The sequence below is a fragment of the Triticum dicoccoides genome, chromosome 2B (genome assembly GCF_002162155.2).
Source record: "Triticum dicoccoides isolate Atlit2015 ecotype Zavitan chromosome 2B, WEW_v2.0, whole genome shotgun sequence".
Lineage (NCBI taxonomy): Eukaryota > Viridiplantae > Streptophyta > Magnoliopsida > Poales > Poaceae > Triticum > Triticum dicoccoides.
The window spans coordinates 124,987,254-125,007,005 of NC_041383.1; the positions used below are offsets into that span (position 1 = coordinate 124,987,254).

The 19,752-nt window shown below is 43.5% G+C and overlaps 1 protein-coding gene across 1 annotated transcript; it reads right to left on the reverse strand.

The window, feature by feature from the left end:
* Positions 1-18,046: 18,046 nt before the first annotated feature.
* On the reverse strand, positions 18,047-19,498 carry LOC119360635 (classical arabinogalactan protein 9-like). The gene is made up of 3 exons (XM_037626184.1): positions 19,490-19,498; positions 18,375-18,794; positions 18,047-18,274 (listed from the first exon to the last, which is right to left on the reverse strand). Exons 1-3 carry the CDS (start codon positions 19,496-19,498, stop codon positions 18,191-18,193), a joined length of 513 nt encoding a protein of 170 aa, XP_037482081.1. The 3' UTR covers positions 18,047-18,190.
* Between the last annotated feature and the right edge of the window lie 254 nt (positions 19,499-19,752).

Consider the following 19,752-nt stretch of genomic DNA (forward strand, 5'->3'; position numbering starts at 1 on the left):
GTGAAGAGAATGATCGAGAAAGGTGAGAGTTATCAGAAGATCAACGAGAAAAATCCTTCGATCACCAAAGATGACTACAACGACTTCAAGATCAATTGCTCGAGCACCGCAAGCTCCCAATCAAGTGAGTGGGGGAAACAAATGCGGGAGCTGAACATAGGGGAACACACACTCGGTCCCGACGGTTACAGAGTGGCGGAGCCTATATGGGACAAGGAGGAGGCGGACCGTGCCGAGCAAGGCCTACCGCCCCTCTTCGATAAATACGGTGACAAGCAGACCAGGAACTTTGTCAGGGCCCGGTACAAGAAGGACCCGAAAACAAAGGAGCTTACCACGGATCCGAAGACCAGGAAGCTTGAGCTTGTTCTGGTAAGGAATACACCCCCGCGTAATTAGCTCCATATGGTTGCATTCTAATTAATGAAGCCAAATTTCTAAATGGTTCACATTCCTTTCGCAGGCGACTGAAAGCAGTAGCACGGGGTCGACTAAGAGCAACCCTTGGGACACCACTCTAAATAGGGGGTTGAATGTAATGAAGAACAAGGATAAGCTCAGTAAGCCGACGCCAGCTGGTCGTGTGGCCGGCAAAGGCTTGTCGACAAAATGGGGGTCATACTATACCACTGGTGTGCGGAAGGAGAAAAAGACCAGCTCGGAAAGCCAGGCGCGAGAGGTTCAAGAACTCAAGGCACAGGTGGTGCGGATTCCGGAGATTGTCCAAGAGCAAGTGGAACAACGACTCGGAGCGACGATCACCGCCCTTGTGCCTACCTTGATCTCGGGGTTGAGTGCGTGGATTGCGGGCGGCCAACAGGGGCCGCCCCCGATTCCTAGCTTCACGGCCAGCAACTCGCATAATGCGATGGCGGGGCCATTGGTGCCTCCAGCGGAGGCGACATTGGTGTCTCCGACGCCGGCACGGGAGCTTAATGCACCCGGGTGTACGCCGGCCGGCACCTCTGCAGCAAGCGGCACCTCCGTCAACTGCACGCCCGCCGTTGGCGGTGCGTCGACATTAGCCGAGCTCGACGCCATCATCACGGTAACTAATTAAGCCTCTCTCGGCCAAGGACTTCATCTCCTTGCCTTTGACTGGGCATCCCTGACGCCCTACATGTTTTCGCAGGGCGCCGCCGACGTTCCGTGCACTCTCCTCCACTTCGTGAACAACGAGTTGGTCGATGTCGCCAAGGGCAAAATCGTTCAACCGGGCAACCCCTTGTTCCACGGTACCCAGATGCCACCCAACTTGTTTAGGGTTCAACTGGTTCGGGTGCTGCCAGGCTGCGATGACTTGTTACCTCCGATTCGACCCGTCGGGGCCGACGATGAAGACGTGATGACCCTCAGCGCCTGCCTGAGCTGGCCCCTGCTTTGGCCGAAGAGCCAGATTCGTTTGGGGGCGGGGGACACCACCCCAAAGACAACACCGCAAGTCGTGCCGGCGCCAAGTCGGCCCCATGGCAAGACCGCCGTAACGGTGTCGGACATCCCTATGCCACTGGATCCAAACATGCATATGGCACAGGATCAGAACGACGACGACGACGACGATGATACATTTGGCAACGTCGATCAGTACTTTGCCGATCATGGGTACGATGGCGACTTCATGGGGCCTCCTTCTCACGAACCAAACCCAACAAAAGACGTGTGTGATCTAGCTGGTACCGCGGAGAAGCCAAGTTGCAACAGGCGCCATCTGACGTTCAGCTCTCAGGAGACGCCTCCAGCTGCCGACTTCACCGAGCCTCAGATAGGCGAGGTGCGAAATATTATCAGCCCCAACACACTCATGAGGGCGGTCTGTGAGCAGAACTCGGTCCCATTACAGGAGAAGAAGAAGGCACGCAAAAGAAAGACTAAGAAGGGTGCGAGCCAGCCGGCACCGAGTACGATCCGTGCTCAGGACGGGCCACCTTCACCGCAGGATATCTCGAGGAGGGTGCATGTGGCGGGTAGGGCGATGCTACTGACAAATATGCTCAATGCTGCAACCGGTGCTATGCGGAGTCTGCATGACAGTGTTCTTTCTTTGGAGAAGCGGCGTCTCAGGGAGAAGGATGTGGCATACCCAGTTTTCGCGGCCAAGGTGCCAGAGGGCAAGGGCTTTGTGGATAACTCCATCGGGCGTACGATCGTCCTGCGTTTCGATGACATCCACGCTATGTAGAACCTTCATCCGCTGTACTACACCTTTGTTCGGCTATTTTCGCTGAGTATGGAGATGCGGATCATTCGCGACAAGACCCCGGACATCGTGATAGTCGACCCCTTCTACATGCGTGCCAAGATCTTGGGCAGCGCTGGGGACCGACAAGTCGCGAGTTCTTACCTCGAAGGCGTCATTCTGGCAAACCAAGATAAGGATAACTTCCTCGTGCCTTACTTTCCCGAGTAAGTCCTCCCCTCAACCAGCCCGTAACATATGAATTCTAACATTTCGATCGTTTTTCTTTTAACATTCCATGTTTTCTGCAGTGACACACGTTGCACGCTCATCCTCCTAAGCCCCAAATATTCCATGGCCACGTATTTCGACCCGGACCGTCAGTCGAACGTAGACTACACAAATGTCAGGAAGGTTCTTGATGATGTTCTCCCCGGCTACGCCAAATCTAGAGGCACCTTCACCAGGCCTATTCGTAAGTACGGCAAGCACGTGTTCTCCCACAATACGACGTTCTGCTGCGTCAAGCAGCCGCCTGGCGGTCAGAAGGGTGCCTACTACGCCATCCATCACATGCGGGCGATCGTACGGGACCATCATCAACTTCTGCTACCGAGTAAACTCAAAGATTGGGCCGCGAGCGTGTCGGCAATCCAGGACGCGGACCTCCGACAAGAATTCTTTCGCATCCAGTCGGAGTTTGCGGAAATCATCCATCAAGATGTCCTTCGTACCTCGGGGCAGTTCTACCTCAGAAATGAACCGTCCAACAGTGACATCGACACAATGCTACAAATGCAGGCTGACAACGACCGTTATTTCATGACTCCCACGATAGACGGCGGCTTCATCCACGCTCCAGTCCCTTGAGTCGAGTCGAAAGCAGTGATGCTGTGTCTAGTTCTAAAACATCGATTGGCTCATGTTGTAATTAAACTTTAATGAACTTGTAGTATGTCTCTTTGGTTTCGAGAGTCGTTCAACTTAGATGTAATCGATGCTATTAATGTCTTGCTTTTCTCTTCCGATCGTTCTGTTGCATAATTATATATTGCTTATGTATTGTCTGTGAATTGGTACTAACATTTCGTTTGGCTAGTGCATAGTGATGCCGACGTATGTCGTGTACAAGGGTAAGGTTCCCGGAGTCTACGATGACTGGGAGGAGTGTCGGAGACAGGTTCACCGATTCAGCGGTAACAGTTACAAAGGGTACACCACTAGGACCGAGGCCGAATCTAGATACGCCCGCTATCTAGCGGGAGAGGGGAGGGAGCGTTGGAGGAACCGGATGAAGACGAGTTTCATCGTGATGATGCTCATCGTGATGACCGCAGCTCTCTTCTATGTGATGGTAGTTTAGATGATCGATATCGACTTGTAATGTGAAGACAAACTCGCTACTCGCGGTCCCGAGACTTGTAATATAATGTTCTATCTTTGTTCGGTCTTTTCAATTCGGAGACTAATATGATGAATTGTATTCGAAGACTAATATGATGAATTGTATTCAAAGACTAATCTTCTATTGTATTCGATGAATCTGTTGTTGATGTGTGCTGTCTATATTTTGTCAAATTATACATTTTGTAACCTGTGCAAAAAACAGAAAATAAAAAAAAACCTAATATTCATACTAATGGCGCATCACATGACAGTGCGCCATTAGTATGACAAAGCATACTAATGGCGCATCACTGGTAAGTGCGCCATTAATATGCCATGGTTACTAATGGCGCATCCAGTGGTGGTGCGCCATTAGTATGCCAAAGCACCTGGATATACATGGCCCCTGGGAGGCATACTAATGGCGCACCCTGGCCTATACTAATGGCGCACCCGCGGTGCGCCATTAGTATACCAGATACTAATGGCGCACCAGGTGGTGCGCCATTAGTAAAAATTACTAATGGCGTGCTGTTAATGGCGCACCACAGATGCGCCATTAATGGCCATACTAGGTGCGCCATTAGTAGGGGTTTTCTAGTAGTGTATGCTTCACCTTTTTAATATCTTTCGTGAAAATGATGGGAAGGAAAATTGTGCCAAAGAAGAAGAATTACATAGAATTCTTGGCATAAAACATGTGAATGATGAGCATGATTGCAATGTTGTTAGTATGAATTCCTTGAATATCCATGATGCTAATGATATGCAAAGCTACAAGCTTGGGGAAGCTATGTTTGATGAAGATGATATTTTTTGTCCCTCAAGCTTTGATGACCAAATTTACTATGATGAAAGCATACCTCCTATCTATGATGATTATTGTGATGACATGTATGCTTTAAAGAATAATCATAACCTTGAAACTTGTCAACCTGATCTTAATTTTCAATCATATGATAGTTATTTTGTTGAGTTTGCTCCCACTACTATTGATGAGAAGAATTTTGCTTATGTGGAGAGTAGTAAATTTTCTATGCTTGTAGGTCATGAAAAGAATGCTTTAGGTGCTGGTTATATTGTTGAAATCATTCATGATGCTACTGAAAATTATTATGAGGGAGAACATATGCTTGTAGGAGTTGCAATAATGTCAAGTTTCCTCTCTATGTTCTTAAAATCTTGAAGTTATGCTTGTTTTACCTTCCTATGCAAGTTGATTATTGTTCCCATAAGTTGTTTGCTCACAAAGTCCCTATGCATAGGAAGTGGGTTAGACTTAAATATGCTAGTCATATGCTTCATGATGCTCCCGTTATGTTTCAATTCTTATCTTTTATGTGAGCATCATTGTCATCATCATGCCTAGCTTGAAAGGCATTAAACGTTAGCGCCAGTTGGGAGACAACCCAATATTTATCCTTACTGTTTTTGTGTGTACACATGATTATGCTACTGTAATAATCATGTTTTATAGCTTTTATTTCAATAAAGTGCCAAGTAAGACCTTTAGGATAGCTTACGGTGATAGTTGTGTTGATCCTGCTGAAAATCGGAAACTTTTACACCCAGTAAATTAGTTTTTTTAATTCACAGAAACGTGTTTCTGATCTGAGTATTTTTGCTCTGGGTTGGTACACGAATTTATTAGGACTTCCTAATTTGGTAGGATTTTTGGAATACCAGAAGTTTGCGTTAGTTACAGATTACTACAGACTGTTCTGTTTTTGACAGATTCTGTTTTCATTGTGTTGTTTACTTATTTTGATGAATCTATGGCTAGTAAAATAGTTTATAAACCATAGAGAAGTTGGAATACAGTAGGTTTAACACCAATATAAATAAAGAATGAGTTCATTACAGTACCTTGAAGTGGTGTTTTGTTTTCTTTCGGTAACGGAGCTCACGAGTTTTCTGTTAAGTTTTGTGTTGTGAAGTTTTCAAGTTTTGCGTAAAGATTTGATGGACTATGGAATAAGGAGTGGCAAGAGCCTAAGATTGGGGATGCCCAATGCACCCCAAGGTAATATTCAAGGATAACCAAGCGTCTAAGCTTGGGGATGCCCCGGAAGGCATCCCCTCTTTCGTCTTCGTTCATCGGTAACTTTACTTAGAGCTACATTTTTATTCACCACATGATATGTGTTTTTCTTGGAGTGTCTTTTCCTTTTGTTAGTTTTCGTTTGCTGTTATTTAGAATAATGTTTTGCATCTTTAGTTTCAATAAAAAAGTCAAGGATAGCCTTTGCCATGCTTATTTTGCTAGTATACATGTTGCTGTTTGAAAACAGAAAGTTTACCGCTGTTGCAAAAATTCCCTAGAAAAGTCAGAGCATGATATAATGTTGAAAGTTTTTGCAGAATGAGCTATGATAAATTTAATGCAGTGGGAATGTTTTTTCATAATTTTTGGAGTTAGGGAAGTTTGATGAAACTTGCATTCTTTATAGACTATACTGTTTTGGCAGATTGCTGTTATGGTTGCATTGTTTGCATATTTTTGCATGTTTAATGATTCTATTTGAGGATAGGAGTATCAAATATGCAGAGGAATTTAGTAATCAATGTTGAATAATAATTTTATTGATTTGTTACAGTATAAAATGATAAGGTTTTGCATTGGTTTATACTAACCTATCTCACGAGTTCTTGTTGAGTTTGTTGTGGATGAAGTTTTTGAGAAATAGAGAAACCATGATATGCGAGGAATTAAGGAGACACAAAAGTTCAAGCTTGGGGATTCCCAAGGCACCCCAAGATAATATTTCAATAAGTTTCAAGCATCTAAGCTTGGGGATGCCCCGTTAGGCATCCCACCTTTCTTCTTCGACAACTATCCGTTAGTATCGGTTGAGCCTAAGTTTTTGCTTCTCCACATGAGTTGTGCTATCCTTGCAATGTATTTTTCTTTAGCTTTGCTTGATGTTTGAATAAAGTATCAAGATTTGAAATTATTAAATGGGAGAGTCTTCACATAGTTGCATAATTCGACTACTCATTGATCTTCACTTATATCTTTCGGAGTAGTTTTTGTTATTGCTCTAGTACTTCACTTATATCTTTTAGAGCATGGGGGAGTTTTATTTTGAATAAATAGATGAACTCTCATGCTTCACTTATATTATTTTGAGAGTCTTAAATAGCATGGTAATTTTCTTAAATAATCATAATATGCTAAGCATACAAGATTTGTAAGAATTCTTGTGAGTGTGTTGAATACTAAGAAAAGATTGATGCTTGATAATTGTTTTGAGATATGGAGGTAGTGATATTAAAGTCATGCTAGTTGAGTAGTTGTTAATTTGAGAGATACTTGTGTTAAAGTTTGTGATTCCCATAGCATGCACGTATGGTGAACCGTTATGTGATGAAGTCGGAGCATGATTTATTTATTGGTTGTCTTCCTTATGAGTGGCGGTCGGGGACGAGCGATGGTCTTTTCCTACCAATCTATCCCCCTAGGAGCATGCACGTAGTACTTTGCTTTGATAACTTGTAGATTTTTGCAATAAGTATATGAGTTCTTTATGACTAATGTTGAGTCCATGGATTATACGCACTTCCATCCTTCCACCATTGCTAGCCTCTCTAATACCGCGCACTTTTCACCGGTATCATACACCCTCCATACCTACCTATCATGGCATTTTCATAGCCATTCCGAGATATATTGCCATGCAACTTTCCACCATTCCGTTTATTATGACACGCTCCATCATTGTCATATTGCTAGCATGATCATGTAGTTGACATCGTATTTGTAGCAGAGCCACCGTTCATAATTCTTTCATACATGTCACTCATGATTCATTGCATATCCCGATACACTGCCGGAGGCATTCATATAGAGTCATACTTTGTTCTAAGTATTGAGTTGTAATTGTTGAGTTGTAAGAAAAATAAGATTATCATCATTATTAAAGCATTGTCCCAAGTGAGGAAAGGATGATGGAGACTATGATTCCCCCATAAGTCGGGATGAGACTCTGGACAAAAAAAAGAGAAAAAAAGAGGCCATAAAAAAGAAAAAGAGAAAAGGCCCAAATAAAGAAAAAAATAAAAAAATGATGAGAGAAAAAGAGAGAAGGGACAATGTTACTATCCTTTTACCACACTTGTGCTTCAAAGTAGCACCAAGATCTTCATGATAGAGAGTCTCTCATTTTGTCACTTTCATATACTAGTGGGAATTTTTCATTATAGAACTTGGCTTGTATATTCCAATGATGGGCTTCCTCAAAATGCCCTAGGTCTTCGTGAGCAAGCGAGTTGGATGCACACCCACTTAGTTTCTTTTATTGAGCTTTCATATACTTATAGCTCTAGTGCATCCGTTGCACGGCAATCCCTGCTCACTCACATTGATATCTATTGATGGGCATCTCCATAGCCCGTTGATACGCCTAGTTGATGTGAGACTATCTTCCCTCTTTTTGTCTTCTCCACAACCACCATTCTATTCCACATATAGTGCTATATCCATGGCTCACGCTCATGTATTGCGTGAAGATTGAAAAAGTTTTGAAAATGTTGAAGTATGAAACAATTGATTGGCTTGTCATCGGGGTTGTGCATGATTTAAATACTTTGTGTGGTGAAGGTAGAGCATAGCCAGACTATATGATTTTGTAGGGATAACTATCTTTGGCCATGTTATTTTGAGAAGACATAATTGCTTAGTTAGTATGCTTGAAGTATTATTATTTTTATGTCAATATGAACTTTTGTCTTGAATCTTTCGGTTCTGAATATTCATGCCACAATTAAGAAGTTTTACATTGAAATTATGCCAAAGTATCACTCCGCATCAAAAATTCTCTTTTTATCATTTACCTACTCGAGGACGAGCAGGAATTAAGCTTGGGGATGCTTGATACGTCTCCAACGTATCTATAATTTTTGATTGCTCCATGCTACTTTATCTACTGTTTTAGGCAATATTGGGCTTTATTATCCACTTTTATATTATTTTTGGGACTAACCTATTAACCGGAGGCCCAGCCCAGATTTGCTGTTTTATGCCTATTTCAGTGTTTCGAGGAAAAGGAATATCAGATGGAGTCAAAATGGAACGAAATCAACTGGAGAAGTTATTTTTGGAAGGAAGCCCCCCTGCCTCGTGGCCCCCCTTCGGTCCACCGACGTACCCCTTGCACCCATATATACCTACGTGTCGTAAAACTTCCAGAACAGAAGATAGATCGGGAGTTCCGCCACCGCAAGCCTCTATAGCCACAAAAAACCTCTCGGGAGCCCTTCCCGGCACCCTGCCGGAGGGGGATCCCATCACCGGTGGCCATCTTCATCATCCGGGTGCTATCCATGACGAGGAGGGAGTAGTTCACCCTCGGGGCTGAGGGTATGTACCAGTAGCTATGTGTTTGATCTCTCTCTCTCTCATGTTCTCTCTCGTGTTCCCTCTATGGCACGATCTTGATGTATCCCGAGCTTTGCTATTGTAGTTGGATCTTATGATGTTTCTCCCCCTCTACTCTCTTGTGATGAATTGAGTTTCCCCTTTGAAGTTATCTTATCGGATTGAGTCTTTTATGAGAACACTTGATGTATGTCTTGCCGTGTTTATCTGTGGTGACAATGGGATATCATGTGCCACTTGATGTATGTTTTGGTGACCAACCTACGGGTTCCGCCCATGAACCTATGCATAGGGGTTGGCACACGTTCTTGACTCTCCGGTAGAAACTTTGGGGCACTTTTTGAAGTACTTTTATGTTGGTTGGATGAATATGAGATTGTGTGATGCATATCGTATAATCATGCCCACGGATACTTGAGGTGACAATGGAATATCTAGGTGACATTAGGGTTTTGGTTGATTTGTGTCTTAAGGTGTTATTCTAGTACAAACTCTTTTATAGATTGATCCGAAAGAATAACTTTGAGGTGGTTTTGTACCCTACCATAATCTCTATGTTTGTTCTCCGCTATTAGTGGCTTTGGAGTGACTCTTTGTTGCATGTTGAGGGCTTATTATATGATCTATCTATGTTATTATTGTTGAGAGAACTTGCACTAGTGAAAGTATGAACCCTAGGCCTTGTTTCCTATCATTGCAATACCGTTTACGCTCACTTTTATCATTAGTTACCTTGCTGTTTTTATTATTTTAGATTACAAAAACCTATATCTACTATCCTTATTGCACTTGTATCACCATCTGTTCGCCGAACTAGTGCACCTATACAAATTACCATTGTATTGGGTGTGTTGGGGACACAAGAGACTCTTTGTTATTTGGTTGTAGGGTTGCTTGAGAGAGACCATCGTCATACTACGCCTCCCACGGATTGATAAACCTTAGGTCATCCACTTGAGGGAAATTTGCTACTGTCCTACAAACATGTGCACTTGCAGGCCCAACAACGTCTACAAGAAGAAGGTTGTGTAGTAGACATCAATAGTATATATGATTACTATGATGTGGAAGAAATAGAAGAATTTGTTGCTTTTATGGGTGCTTGTGAGATTGAATCTTTGTTTAAATAGTGTGAAAATCTTGATGATGTTGTTTACACACTTGAAAATTTTGCTATACTTAAATATTGCTATGAGAATTATGAATTAAATTCCGATATTGATGCATTTATTGAGGAAGTCTCCACTCTCCAAGAAGAGACTAATATTTTGCAGGAGTCTATGGAAGAAGAAATTGATGAAACTGTGAGCTCATTGGATGAAAAAGATGATGAGGAGAGCGAAGAACAAAAGGAGGAAGAGCGGATTAGCTACCCGTGCCCACCTTCTAATGACAGCAACTCTTTAACTCATACATTGTTTAATTTCCCTTCGTGCTTACCGAAGGATGATTGTTATGATGATTGTTATGATCCCGTTGATTCTTTTGAAATACCCCTTTTTGATGATGCTTGCTATGCTTGTGGCCATGATGCCAATATGAATGATGCTTATGGAGATGAACTTGCTATAGTTCCTTATGTTAAACATGAAATTGTTGCTATTGCACCCACGCATGATAGTCCTATTATCTTTCTGAATTCTCCCAACTACACTATATCGGAGAAGTTTGCCCTTATTAAGGATTATATTGATGGGTTGCATTTTACTACTACACATGATGATTTTGATAGATATAATATGCATGTGCTTGCTGCTCCTACTTGCAATTATTATGAGAGAGGAACTGTATCTCCACCTCTCTATGTTTCCAACACGGTAGAATTGCAAGAAACTGCTTATACTATGCATTGGCCTTTACTATGTGTGCATGAATTGTTCTTTTATGACATGCCGATGCATAGGAAGAGAGTTAGACTTTGTTGTTGCATGATATATGTTACTTTGTGCTCACTAATAAATCACAAATCATTGTTAATTAAAATTGGCTTTGATATACCTTGGGATCCGGGTGGATCCATTACTTGAGCACTATATGCCTAGCTTAATGGCTTTAAAGAAAGCGCTGCCAGGGAGACAACCCGAAAGTTTTAGAGAGTCATTTATTTCTGTTGAGTGCTTTTATATAGTCTAAAAACAAAAAAATAAAGAGGGGAACCCAAAACTTTTCAAAAAGGAAAGTGAAAGTGAGAAAGACAAGCAATGTTGAAGTGGGGGAGCTCCTTGAACTTTGTTCATGCTCAAGGAAACTTTGTGAATCTTAATTACAGAAACTTTTCATCACAGAACAATTATCCCCTTGTACAATTCCATTGTATTATAAAAATAATGTGCCAAGGTTTGCCTTTATGATGTTTACAATGCTTGTTGGTTTGTAATGTGCATGACAAAAACTTTGGCTGTAGTGCGTGATTTTACATTTTTTTTTACTGGAACATCAAACGGTTCTGAAACTTTTTGCACCGTCTTGCTGTAAAAACTGTTCATTTTTCCTAATTTTGGTAGAACTTTTGGGGTACCAGAAGTATAGTGAATGTTCAGATTGCTACAGACTGTTCTATTTTTGACAGATTATGTTTTTGATGCATAGTTTACTTGTTTTGATGAAACTATCAATTCCTATCAGTGAATTAAGCCATGGAAAAGTTATATTAAAGTAGACACAATGCAAAAAAAAATATGAATTGGTTTGCAACAGTACTTAGAGTAGTGATTTCCTTTACTATACTAACGGATCTTACCGAGTTTTCTGTTGAAGTTTTGTGTGGATGAAGTGTTTGATCGAGGAGGTCTCGATATGAGGAAAAGGAAGAGAGACAAGAGCTCAAGCTTGGGGATGCCCAAGGCACCCCAAATAAATATTCAAGAAGACTCAAGCGTCTAAGGTTGGGGATGCCCCAGAAGGCATCCCCTCTTTCTTCAACAAGTATCGGTATGTTTTCGGATTCGTTTCGTTCATGCGATATGTGCAAATCTTGGAGCGTCTTTTGCATTTAGTTTTTACTTTTCTTTTATGCACCATGCTGGTATGAGATAGTCCTTGGTTGATTTATAGAATGCTCTTTGCACTTCACTTAAATCTTTTGAGTATGGCTTTATAGAATTCTTCATGTGCTTCACTTATATCATTTGAAGTTTGGATTGCCTGTTTCTCTTCACATAGAAAATCACCATTTTTAGAATGCTCTTTTGCTTCACTTATATTTGTTAGAGCGTGGGCATATCTTTTGTAGAAAGAATTAAACTCTCTTGCTTCACTTATATATATTTAGAGATATGACAGGAATTGGTCATTCACATGGTTAATCATAAAATCCTACATAAAACTTGTAGATCACTGAATATGATATGTTTGATTCCTTGCAATAGTTTTGCGATATAGAGATAATATGTGGGAGGTTCTAGTAAATGGTTGTGTTTAGTAAGGATATTGGTGTTAAGGTTTGTGATTCCCGAAGCATGCACATATGGTCTACTAACTATGCAACCAAATTGGCGCACATTATATTTTGATTGTTTATCTTTGCGTGAAGGTCGGGGCCGCGCGATGGTTAACTCCTACCAACCTCCCCCCTAGGAGCATGCGTAGTAGTACTTTGCTTTGAGGGCTAATAAACTTTTGTAATAAGTATATGAGTTCTTTATTACTAATGTGAGTCCATGGATTATACGCACTCTCACCCTTCCATCATTGCTAGCCTCTTCGGTACCGTGCATTGCCCTTCCTCACCTCGAGAGTTGGTGCAAACTTCGCCGGTGCATCCAAACCCCATGATACGATACGCTCTATCACACATAAGCCTCCTTATATCTTCCTCAAAACAGCCACCATACCTACCTCATGGCATTTTCATAGCCATTCCGAGATATATTGCCATGCAACTTTCATCACCATCATACATGACTTGAGCATTCATTGTCATATTGCTTTGCATGATCGTAAGATAGCTAGCATGATGTTTTCATGGCTTGCCCGTTTTTTATGTCATTGCTACGCTAGATCATTGCACATTTCGGTACACCGCCGGAGGCATTCATATAGAGTCATAGCTTTGTTCTAGATATCGAGTTGTAATATTGAGTTGTAAGTAAATAAAAGTGTGATGATCATCATTATTAGACCATTGCCCCAGTGAGGAAAGGATGATGGATACTATGATTCCCCCACAAGTCGGGATGAGTCTCCGGACTTTATGAAAAATAAAAGAGGCCAAAGAAGCCCAAATAAAAAAAGAGGCCAAAGAAGCCAACCAAAAAAATAAAAAAAAAATAAAAAAAACTAAAAAAATGAGAGAAAAAGAGAGAAGGGGCAACGTTACTATCCTTTTACCACACTTGTGCTTCAGAGTAGCACCATGTTCTTCATATAGAGAGTCTCCTATGCTTTCACTTTCATATACTAGTGGGAATTTTCGTTATAGAACTTGGCTTGTATATTCCGATGATGGGCTTCCTCAAACGCCCGAGGTCTTCATGAGCAAGCAAGTTGGATGCACACCCACTTAGTTTTAGTTTGAGCTTTCATACACTTATAGCTCTAGTGCATCCGTTGCATGGCAATCCCTACTCCTCGCATTGACATCAATTGATGGGCATCTCCGTAGCCCGTTGATTAGCCGCATCGATGTGAGACTTTCTCCCATTTTGTCTTCTCCACATAAACCTCCACCATCATACTCTATTCCACCTATAGTGCTATATCCATGGCTTGCGCTCATGTATTGCGTGAGGGTTGAAAAAGCTGAAGCGCGTTAAAAAGTATGAACCAATTGCTTGGCTGACACCGGGATGAGCATGATGGGTACCTTGTGTTAAGAAAAGAGAGCGTAAAAGACTATATGATTTTGTACGGATAGCATTCTTTAGCATTGATATTTTGAAAGACATGATTGCTTGTTGGGATGCCCAAAGTATTATTGTTTTTATGTCAAATGATAGACTATTGCTTTGAATCACTCGTGTCTTAATATTCATGCCATGATTAGATATATGATCAAGATTATGCTAGGTAGCACTCCACATCAAAAATTATCTTTTTATCATTTGACTACTCCAGGACGAGTAGGAATTAAGCTTGGGGATGCTGATATGTCTCTGTCGTATCTGTAATTTTTGATTGTTCCATGCCAATGTTATTCAACTTTCATATACTTTTGGCAACCTTTTATACTATTTTTGGGACTAACATATTGATCCAGTGCATAGTGTCAGTTCTTGTTTGTTGCATCTTTTATGTTTCGCAAAAACCCAATATCAAACGGAGTCCAAACGGGATAAAAACGGACGAAGATTATTTTTGGAATATTTTTAATTTTTGGGAAAAAATCAACGCGAGACGGTGCCCAAGGGGGCCACGAGGCAGGAGGGCGCACCCCTGACCCTCGTGGGCACCCCGTAAGGCAGTTGATGCTCTTCTTTTGCCGCAAGAAAGCTAATTTTCGAAGAAAAATCTGGGCGAAGGTTTCAACCCAATTGGAGTTACGGATCTCCGGATATATAAGAAATGGTGAAAGGGCAGAATCGAAAAAAAGTAGAAACAGAGAGAGACAGAGAGACAGAACCAATCTCGGAGGGACGAGCGCGATGGAGACCATGGACCAGAGGCCCTTCTCCCATCTAGGGAGAAGGTCAAGGAAGAAGAAGAAGAAGAAGGGGGGCTCTCCCCCCTTCCTTCTGGTGGCACCGGAACACCGCCGGGGGCCATCATCATCACCGCGACCTACACCAACACCGTCATCATCTTCACCAACATCTCCATCACCTTCCCCCATCTATATTCAGTGGTCTACTCTCCCGCAACCGGTTGTACCCTCTACTTGAACATGGTGCTTTATGCTTCATATTATTATCCAATGATGTGTTTCCATCCTATGATGTCTGAGTAGATTTTTGTTGTCCTATCGGTGATTGACGGATTGCTATGATTGGTTTAATTTACTTGTGGCTATGATGCTGTCCTATTGTGCCCTCCGTGTCGCGCAAGTGTGAGGGATTCCCGCTGTAGGTTGTTGCAATACGTTCATGATTCACTTATAGTGGGTTGCTTGAGTGACAGAAGCATAAACCCGAGTAAGGGGGTTGTGGCGTATGGGATAAAGGGGACTTGTTGCTTTAATGCTATGCTTGGGTTTTACTTAATGATCTTTAGTAGTTGCGGATGCTTGCTAGAGTTCCAATCATAAATGCATATGATCCAAGAAGAGAAAGTATGTTAGCTTATGCCTCTCCCACATAAAACTTGCTATCGGTCTAGTAAAGTACTCAATTCTTAGGGACAATTTCACAACTCCTACCACCAGTTTTCCACACTCGCTACATTTACTTTATCGCTTTTATCTAATCAGTCCCTAGTTTATATTTACGTGCTCTTTATTATCTTGCAAACCTATCCAACAACCACTACTAGGGAAAAGGCTAGCAGCAGCGCGTGTTTTGGGCCTATTAGTAGCGCGGGCATGTGCGCTACTAGTAAGGCGCTACAGCTAACATTTAGCAATAGCGCGGTTTAACCCACGCTACTGCTATATGGACATAGTAGTAGCACTGTTTCATAACAGCGCTGCTAGTATCCGAAATACTAGTAGGGCACTTTTTTGCCAACGCTACTAGTGGCAAATTAGGAATTAAAAAAATAAAAATAGATGCAGTATTCATGAATGGAGATCAGAGACACGTCTAGTGCAAAATAAATTTCACAGAACCATCTTAACACTTGCAGTGTTCATGGATGCAACATTCAACATCTCAACTCGAAGAGATCCCGAGGACACACACAACCATCAACAAAAGGTTGGTACCTTCCCTAGCGTTTCACCACCAACCTAACCAGACCACTTCCCTAGATGTATGTACAAAGCGTCGAGGTCCTCCACCTTGACGAACTCCGGATGGTGGCGTCGTCCTCCACCTCGGCGACCTCTGGACGGTGGCGTCGAGGTCCTCCACCCCGGGGACCTCCTGCGTCGCAATCACCTGGACGATCATCTGTATGACGCGGTCGCGGGGCTTCACGGTGAAGTCTGCCTCCGAGTAGTTGAAGAGCACAACTCCCGTCGGGCCGCAGTATCCCTCATCAATCACCCTGCACCCAGTCGAGAAAGTGAAAACTTGTTAGTTAGCTCCTGCTTGCACAGGGTTCGCGGAAGGGTCCGGCCACTTCCAAAGATGATAATAAGATACAATAACTATGTCCAGGCTTGGAAGATTGAAAATAAATTAAAAGAGAAATGTATTCAAGATAATAACACACAACAATAAGATTGAGAACAAAGAAAGCACCTACGCACGCTTCCCTTGCCCCCGGTCACTGGCTATATCCTAGTCTCGCACGCCCTCAACTAGGATTTCATGGTTGTTGAACCTTTATGCTCTGCAGGGAAGCATTATGGACAAGATCAAAGACAATTTAAGAGACAGACCATAATCCCAGTTCGCTACAGGATATCATTTCAGCATTAAATTACTGAAAATATCTTAATACAGGCGAACATGTGTTCACCTTTCTGGTCTGCAGCAGCTTCACCTGCATCATATTTGCTTACACCTTCTGCCTCAGCCACACCGTTGACAACATCATGACGCTGTCATTTGCAGGTGCAAGAAACCCATCAGATGAATCACAGTATGTACAGTATGAGCAGTGCAAATAGAAACATCTCTTGTCCTAATTTACCAGTTAGCATCATGGTACAGGTGAGAGTTGATTGCAACAGTCACAGGGATCAAAAGGAACAACAGGATAAAACAGCAAAGCATAAATCATATGGACACACAGAACTGAACGAGCAAGGCTGTTCATTCAGGTTCAGAGGCAATCAACAAGATTACTAGTAAGGCGTGGCCCTGTCGCATTTCCACCGATTAACACAACTGGCTAAGACGACGACGCGCATAGAGCAGCCTAGGCCCTCTCACTACGGATGCAGGGTGCGAGCTGCAGAACAAAGTCTTGGTACTGTGCATATTCACTAAAGGTTAAACATTTTTTTTACTGAAATCCCAGATGTAGAACAAAGAAAGCACCTACTGCTGGTAGTAAAACCAATATGTTTATGAGGAATATATAGATGTTTCAAATCAAAAGACCAAGTAAAATAGATAAAATTAGTCAGGAATCTGGTGTAGCATGGCAAACCCCTTGTTTCTAAATAACATGTATGCTAGTCTATAGAGCTAGTTCACTGGGATTATTACTATGGTTTGTATGCTGGTTCACTTTCCATGAATTTCCCTCTAATTCAGCTTATCGACGGATGATTTTTTTAAGAGAAAACTAACTTTACATAAACGTCACACATAGAAAAGGTCATATGCCATAAGGTTTTTCTGTTTCAAGTCATTACAGTATACACCATTTAAAACTTCTGAGTTACTGGACAAATTCTGAGTAAATGTTTCAGTTGGATGTCGAATTACCCCATCAAGAGAAGCTGGACAAAGAAGAGTGTTGTGGTGTTGGCGAAGTCAAATTTTGTGGCACCTGCTTCAAACCATACTGGTAGGTTGCCGAGTCCTGATACACGGATCAACTACACAGAAATACACCAATTATACCATGTGATATGATAGAAGCACAGCGAAGCATTAAAGACATTGATTTCATGTTTGATTTCTGTAAGCAAGGATGCTTCAATGTGGAAAGAATGCTATCAATCTTGGAAAATGAAATCCTAAGATGCTCTTATGGAGCTGATATGTTGTATATGACTTTGCTGGCGTTGAGATTGTATAGTTCATGTCTCATATCCTGGTTTCTCATAAATCCTAGGTGAGCAGCTTACATCAGTTCCGAGGATGCCGGCAACCCCTGCCATGGCGAACCGGTAGTGCACGAGCTCGGCCTGGACGTACCACTTCAGGTCCTTAGGCTGTTTCCCGAGCCCCAGGGGATCAAACCCATAGTCACCAGGCAGCCTACAACGACAAACACCAGGCAACCCATCAGCCTAACAAGCAAACATCGCCACCTGCAGAGAACGCGTCAGAGATTACCAAATCGAACCGCCGTGCTCCAAGCTCGCTCACGGATTTCACCCTGAAACACGCACAAATCAAGCCCCCGCGCTCCAACCTGCAAGCTCGCTCACCAATTTCATACAAAATGCATGCAAGAATATGTCAAAAAACTGTTTATTACAAGCCTCCAACAAATGCTAGACCCCTAACATTACAAGCAAGCGTAATGGTTAAATCATGGACTCGGTACATGAATAAAATGTATGGACGGATGCATCTCTCTGCTGGGTTTCACGTTCACCAGGCTAGTGATAGCAGAAGCGCGGCCATGGCGGTCTGCATGACGATCCCCCAGTGCGCGTACTGCCGGCCGCTCCCGCTCTGCACCAAGAACAAATTCAGAAACGTTCATTCACCATCAGATGTTGCCGCTATGGTTGAACAAAAATTAGAAGAGTTTGGTTTGCGAGTGATGCATTACCAGATCGTTGGCGGAGGGCCTGGGGCCGGACACGTCCTCGACGGTGGTGGGCTCGGGCGCGATGGGGGCCGGCGGGCTGAGCGGCTCCGGGGCGGGGGCAGGCGACTTCTTCTTCCTGCTCCTCTTTCTCTTGTGCTTGTTCTTGCTCTTGGACGACGCCTCGGCCGGAGGCAGCACAGCAGGCGCCTCGGCCACCGGCGGGGGCGTCGCCACTAGGGGGAGCACCGCTGGCGCCTCAGCCGGGGCGGCCACTGGCGGGGGCGCCGCGACCGGGGGCGGAGTCACGGGAGGAGGCGCCTTCACTGGCAGTGGTGTCATGTGAGGAGGCGCCTTCACTGGCGGTGGCGTCACGGGAGGAGGCGTCATGATGGGCGGGGGCGAGGTCGCGGAAGAAGCGTGGCCGCGGGAGGAGGAGGGTATCTGGATCGGAGGTGGATTTTTTTTTGACGGGGGTGGGTGGAGTGGGACGACGGTTGGTGGGGTGGGGTGGATCGGCCCGGGGTGGACACACTTAGTAGTAGCGTGGGGTCTTACCTGCGCTACTACTACTTACTTAGTAGTAGCGCCGGTTTTATACCCCTCGCTACTACTATGGCCTATCCCGAGGGTATTGTTGGAGACCATTTAGTAGCAGCGTGGGTTTATACCCCTCGCTACTACTATCAAATTAGTAGTAGCGCGGTTTTTATACCCCTCGCTACTACTAATTAGCAGTAGCGCCCATTTTTAAACCGCGCTATTGATAAACTTCTGTGTATAAGGTTTTCTCTAGTAGTGAACACCTACAAAGTACTTCTAGTTTCACACTTGTTCTAAGTAAAGCAAACGTCAAGCGTGCGTAGAGTTGTATCGGTGGTCGATAGAACTTGAGGGAATATTTGTTCTACCTTTAACTCCTCGTTGGGTTCGGCACTCTTACTTATCAAAAGAGGCTACAATTGATCGCCTACACTTGTGGGTTATCAGTTACAAGGTTCACGTCGTTTCGGAAAGACGCGGCAACGGTTCGCTAGAAATAGCGTCTGGCGAACGCAGTATCTTAATTGTCATGCGGAATATTCTAAGGAATAATTGGTTGCCTAATTAGCCTAAACTAATACTAATTTATTCCTAACACTTTGCATTCGAGTATTTTTCTTCTGTACACGGCGAGCGCCCGGACGGCCAACTCCTGTACACGGCGGCGCAGTGGCGGGCGCGAGAGCGGCGCCAAGGGGGGGCTCGGGGTGACGACGATGACGCATGCAGCATGGCGACGCGGGACGGCGGCAACAGGCGTGGCCGCTGCTACAAGTGCGGCGAGCGCGGCCACTTCAAGCGCGACTGCCCGGAGCTGCGGAGGGCACCGGCGGCGGAGCAGGCGATGCTGGTGAACGCC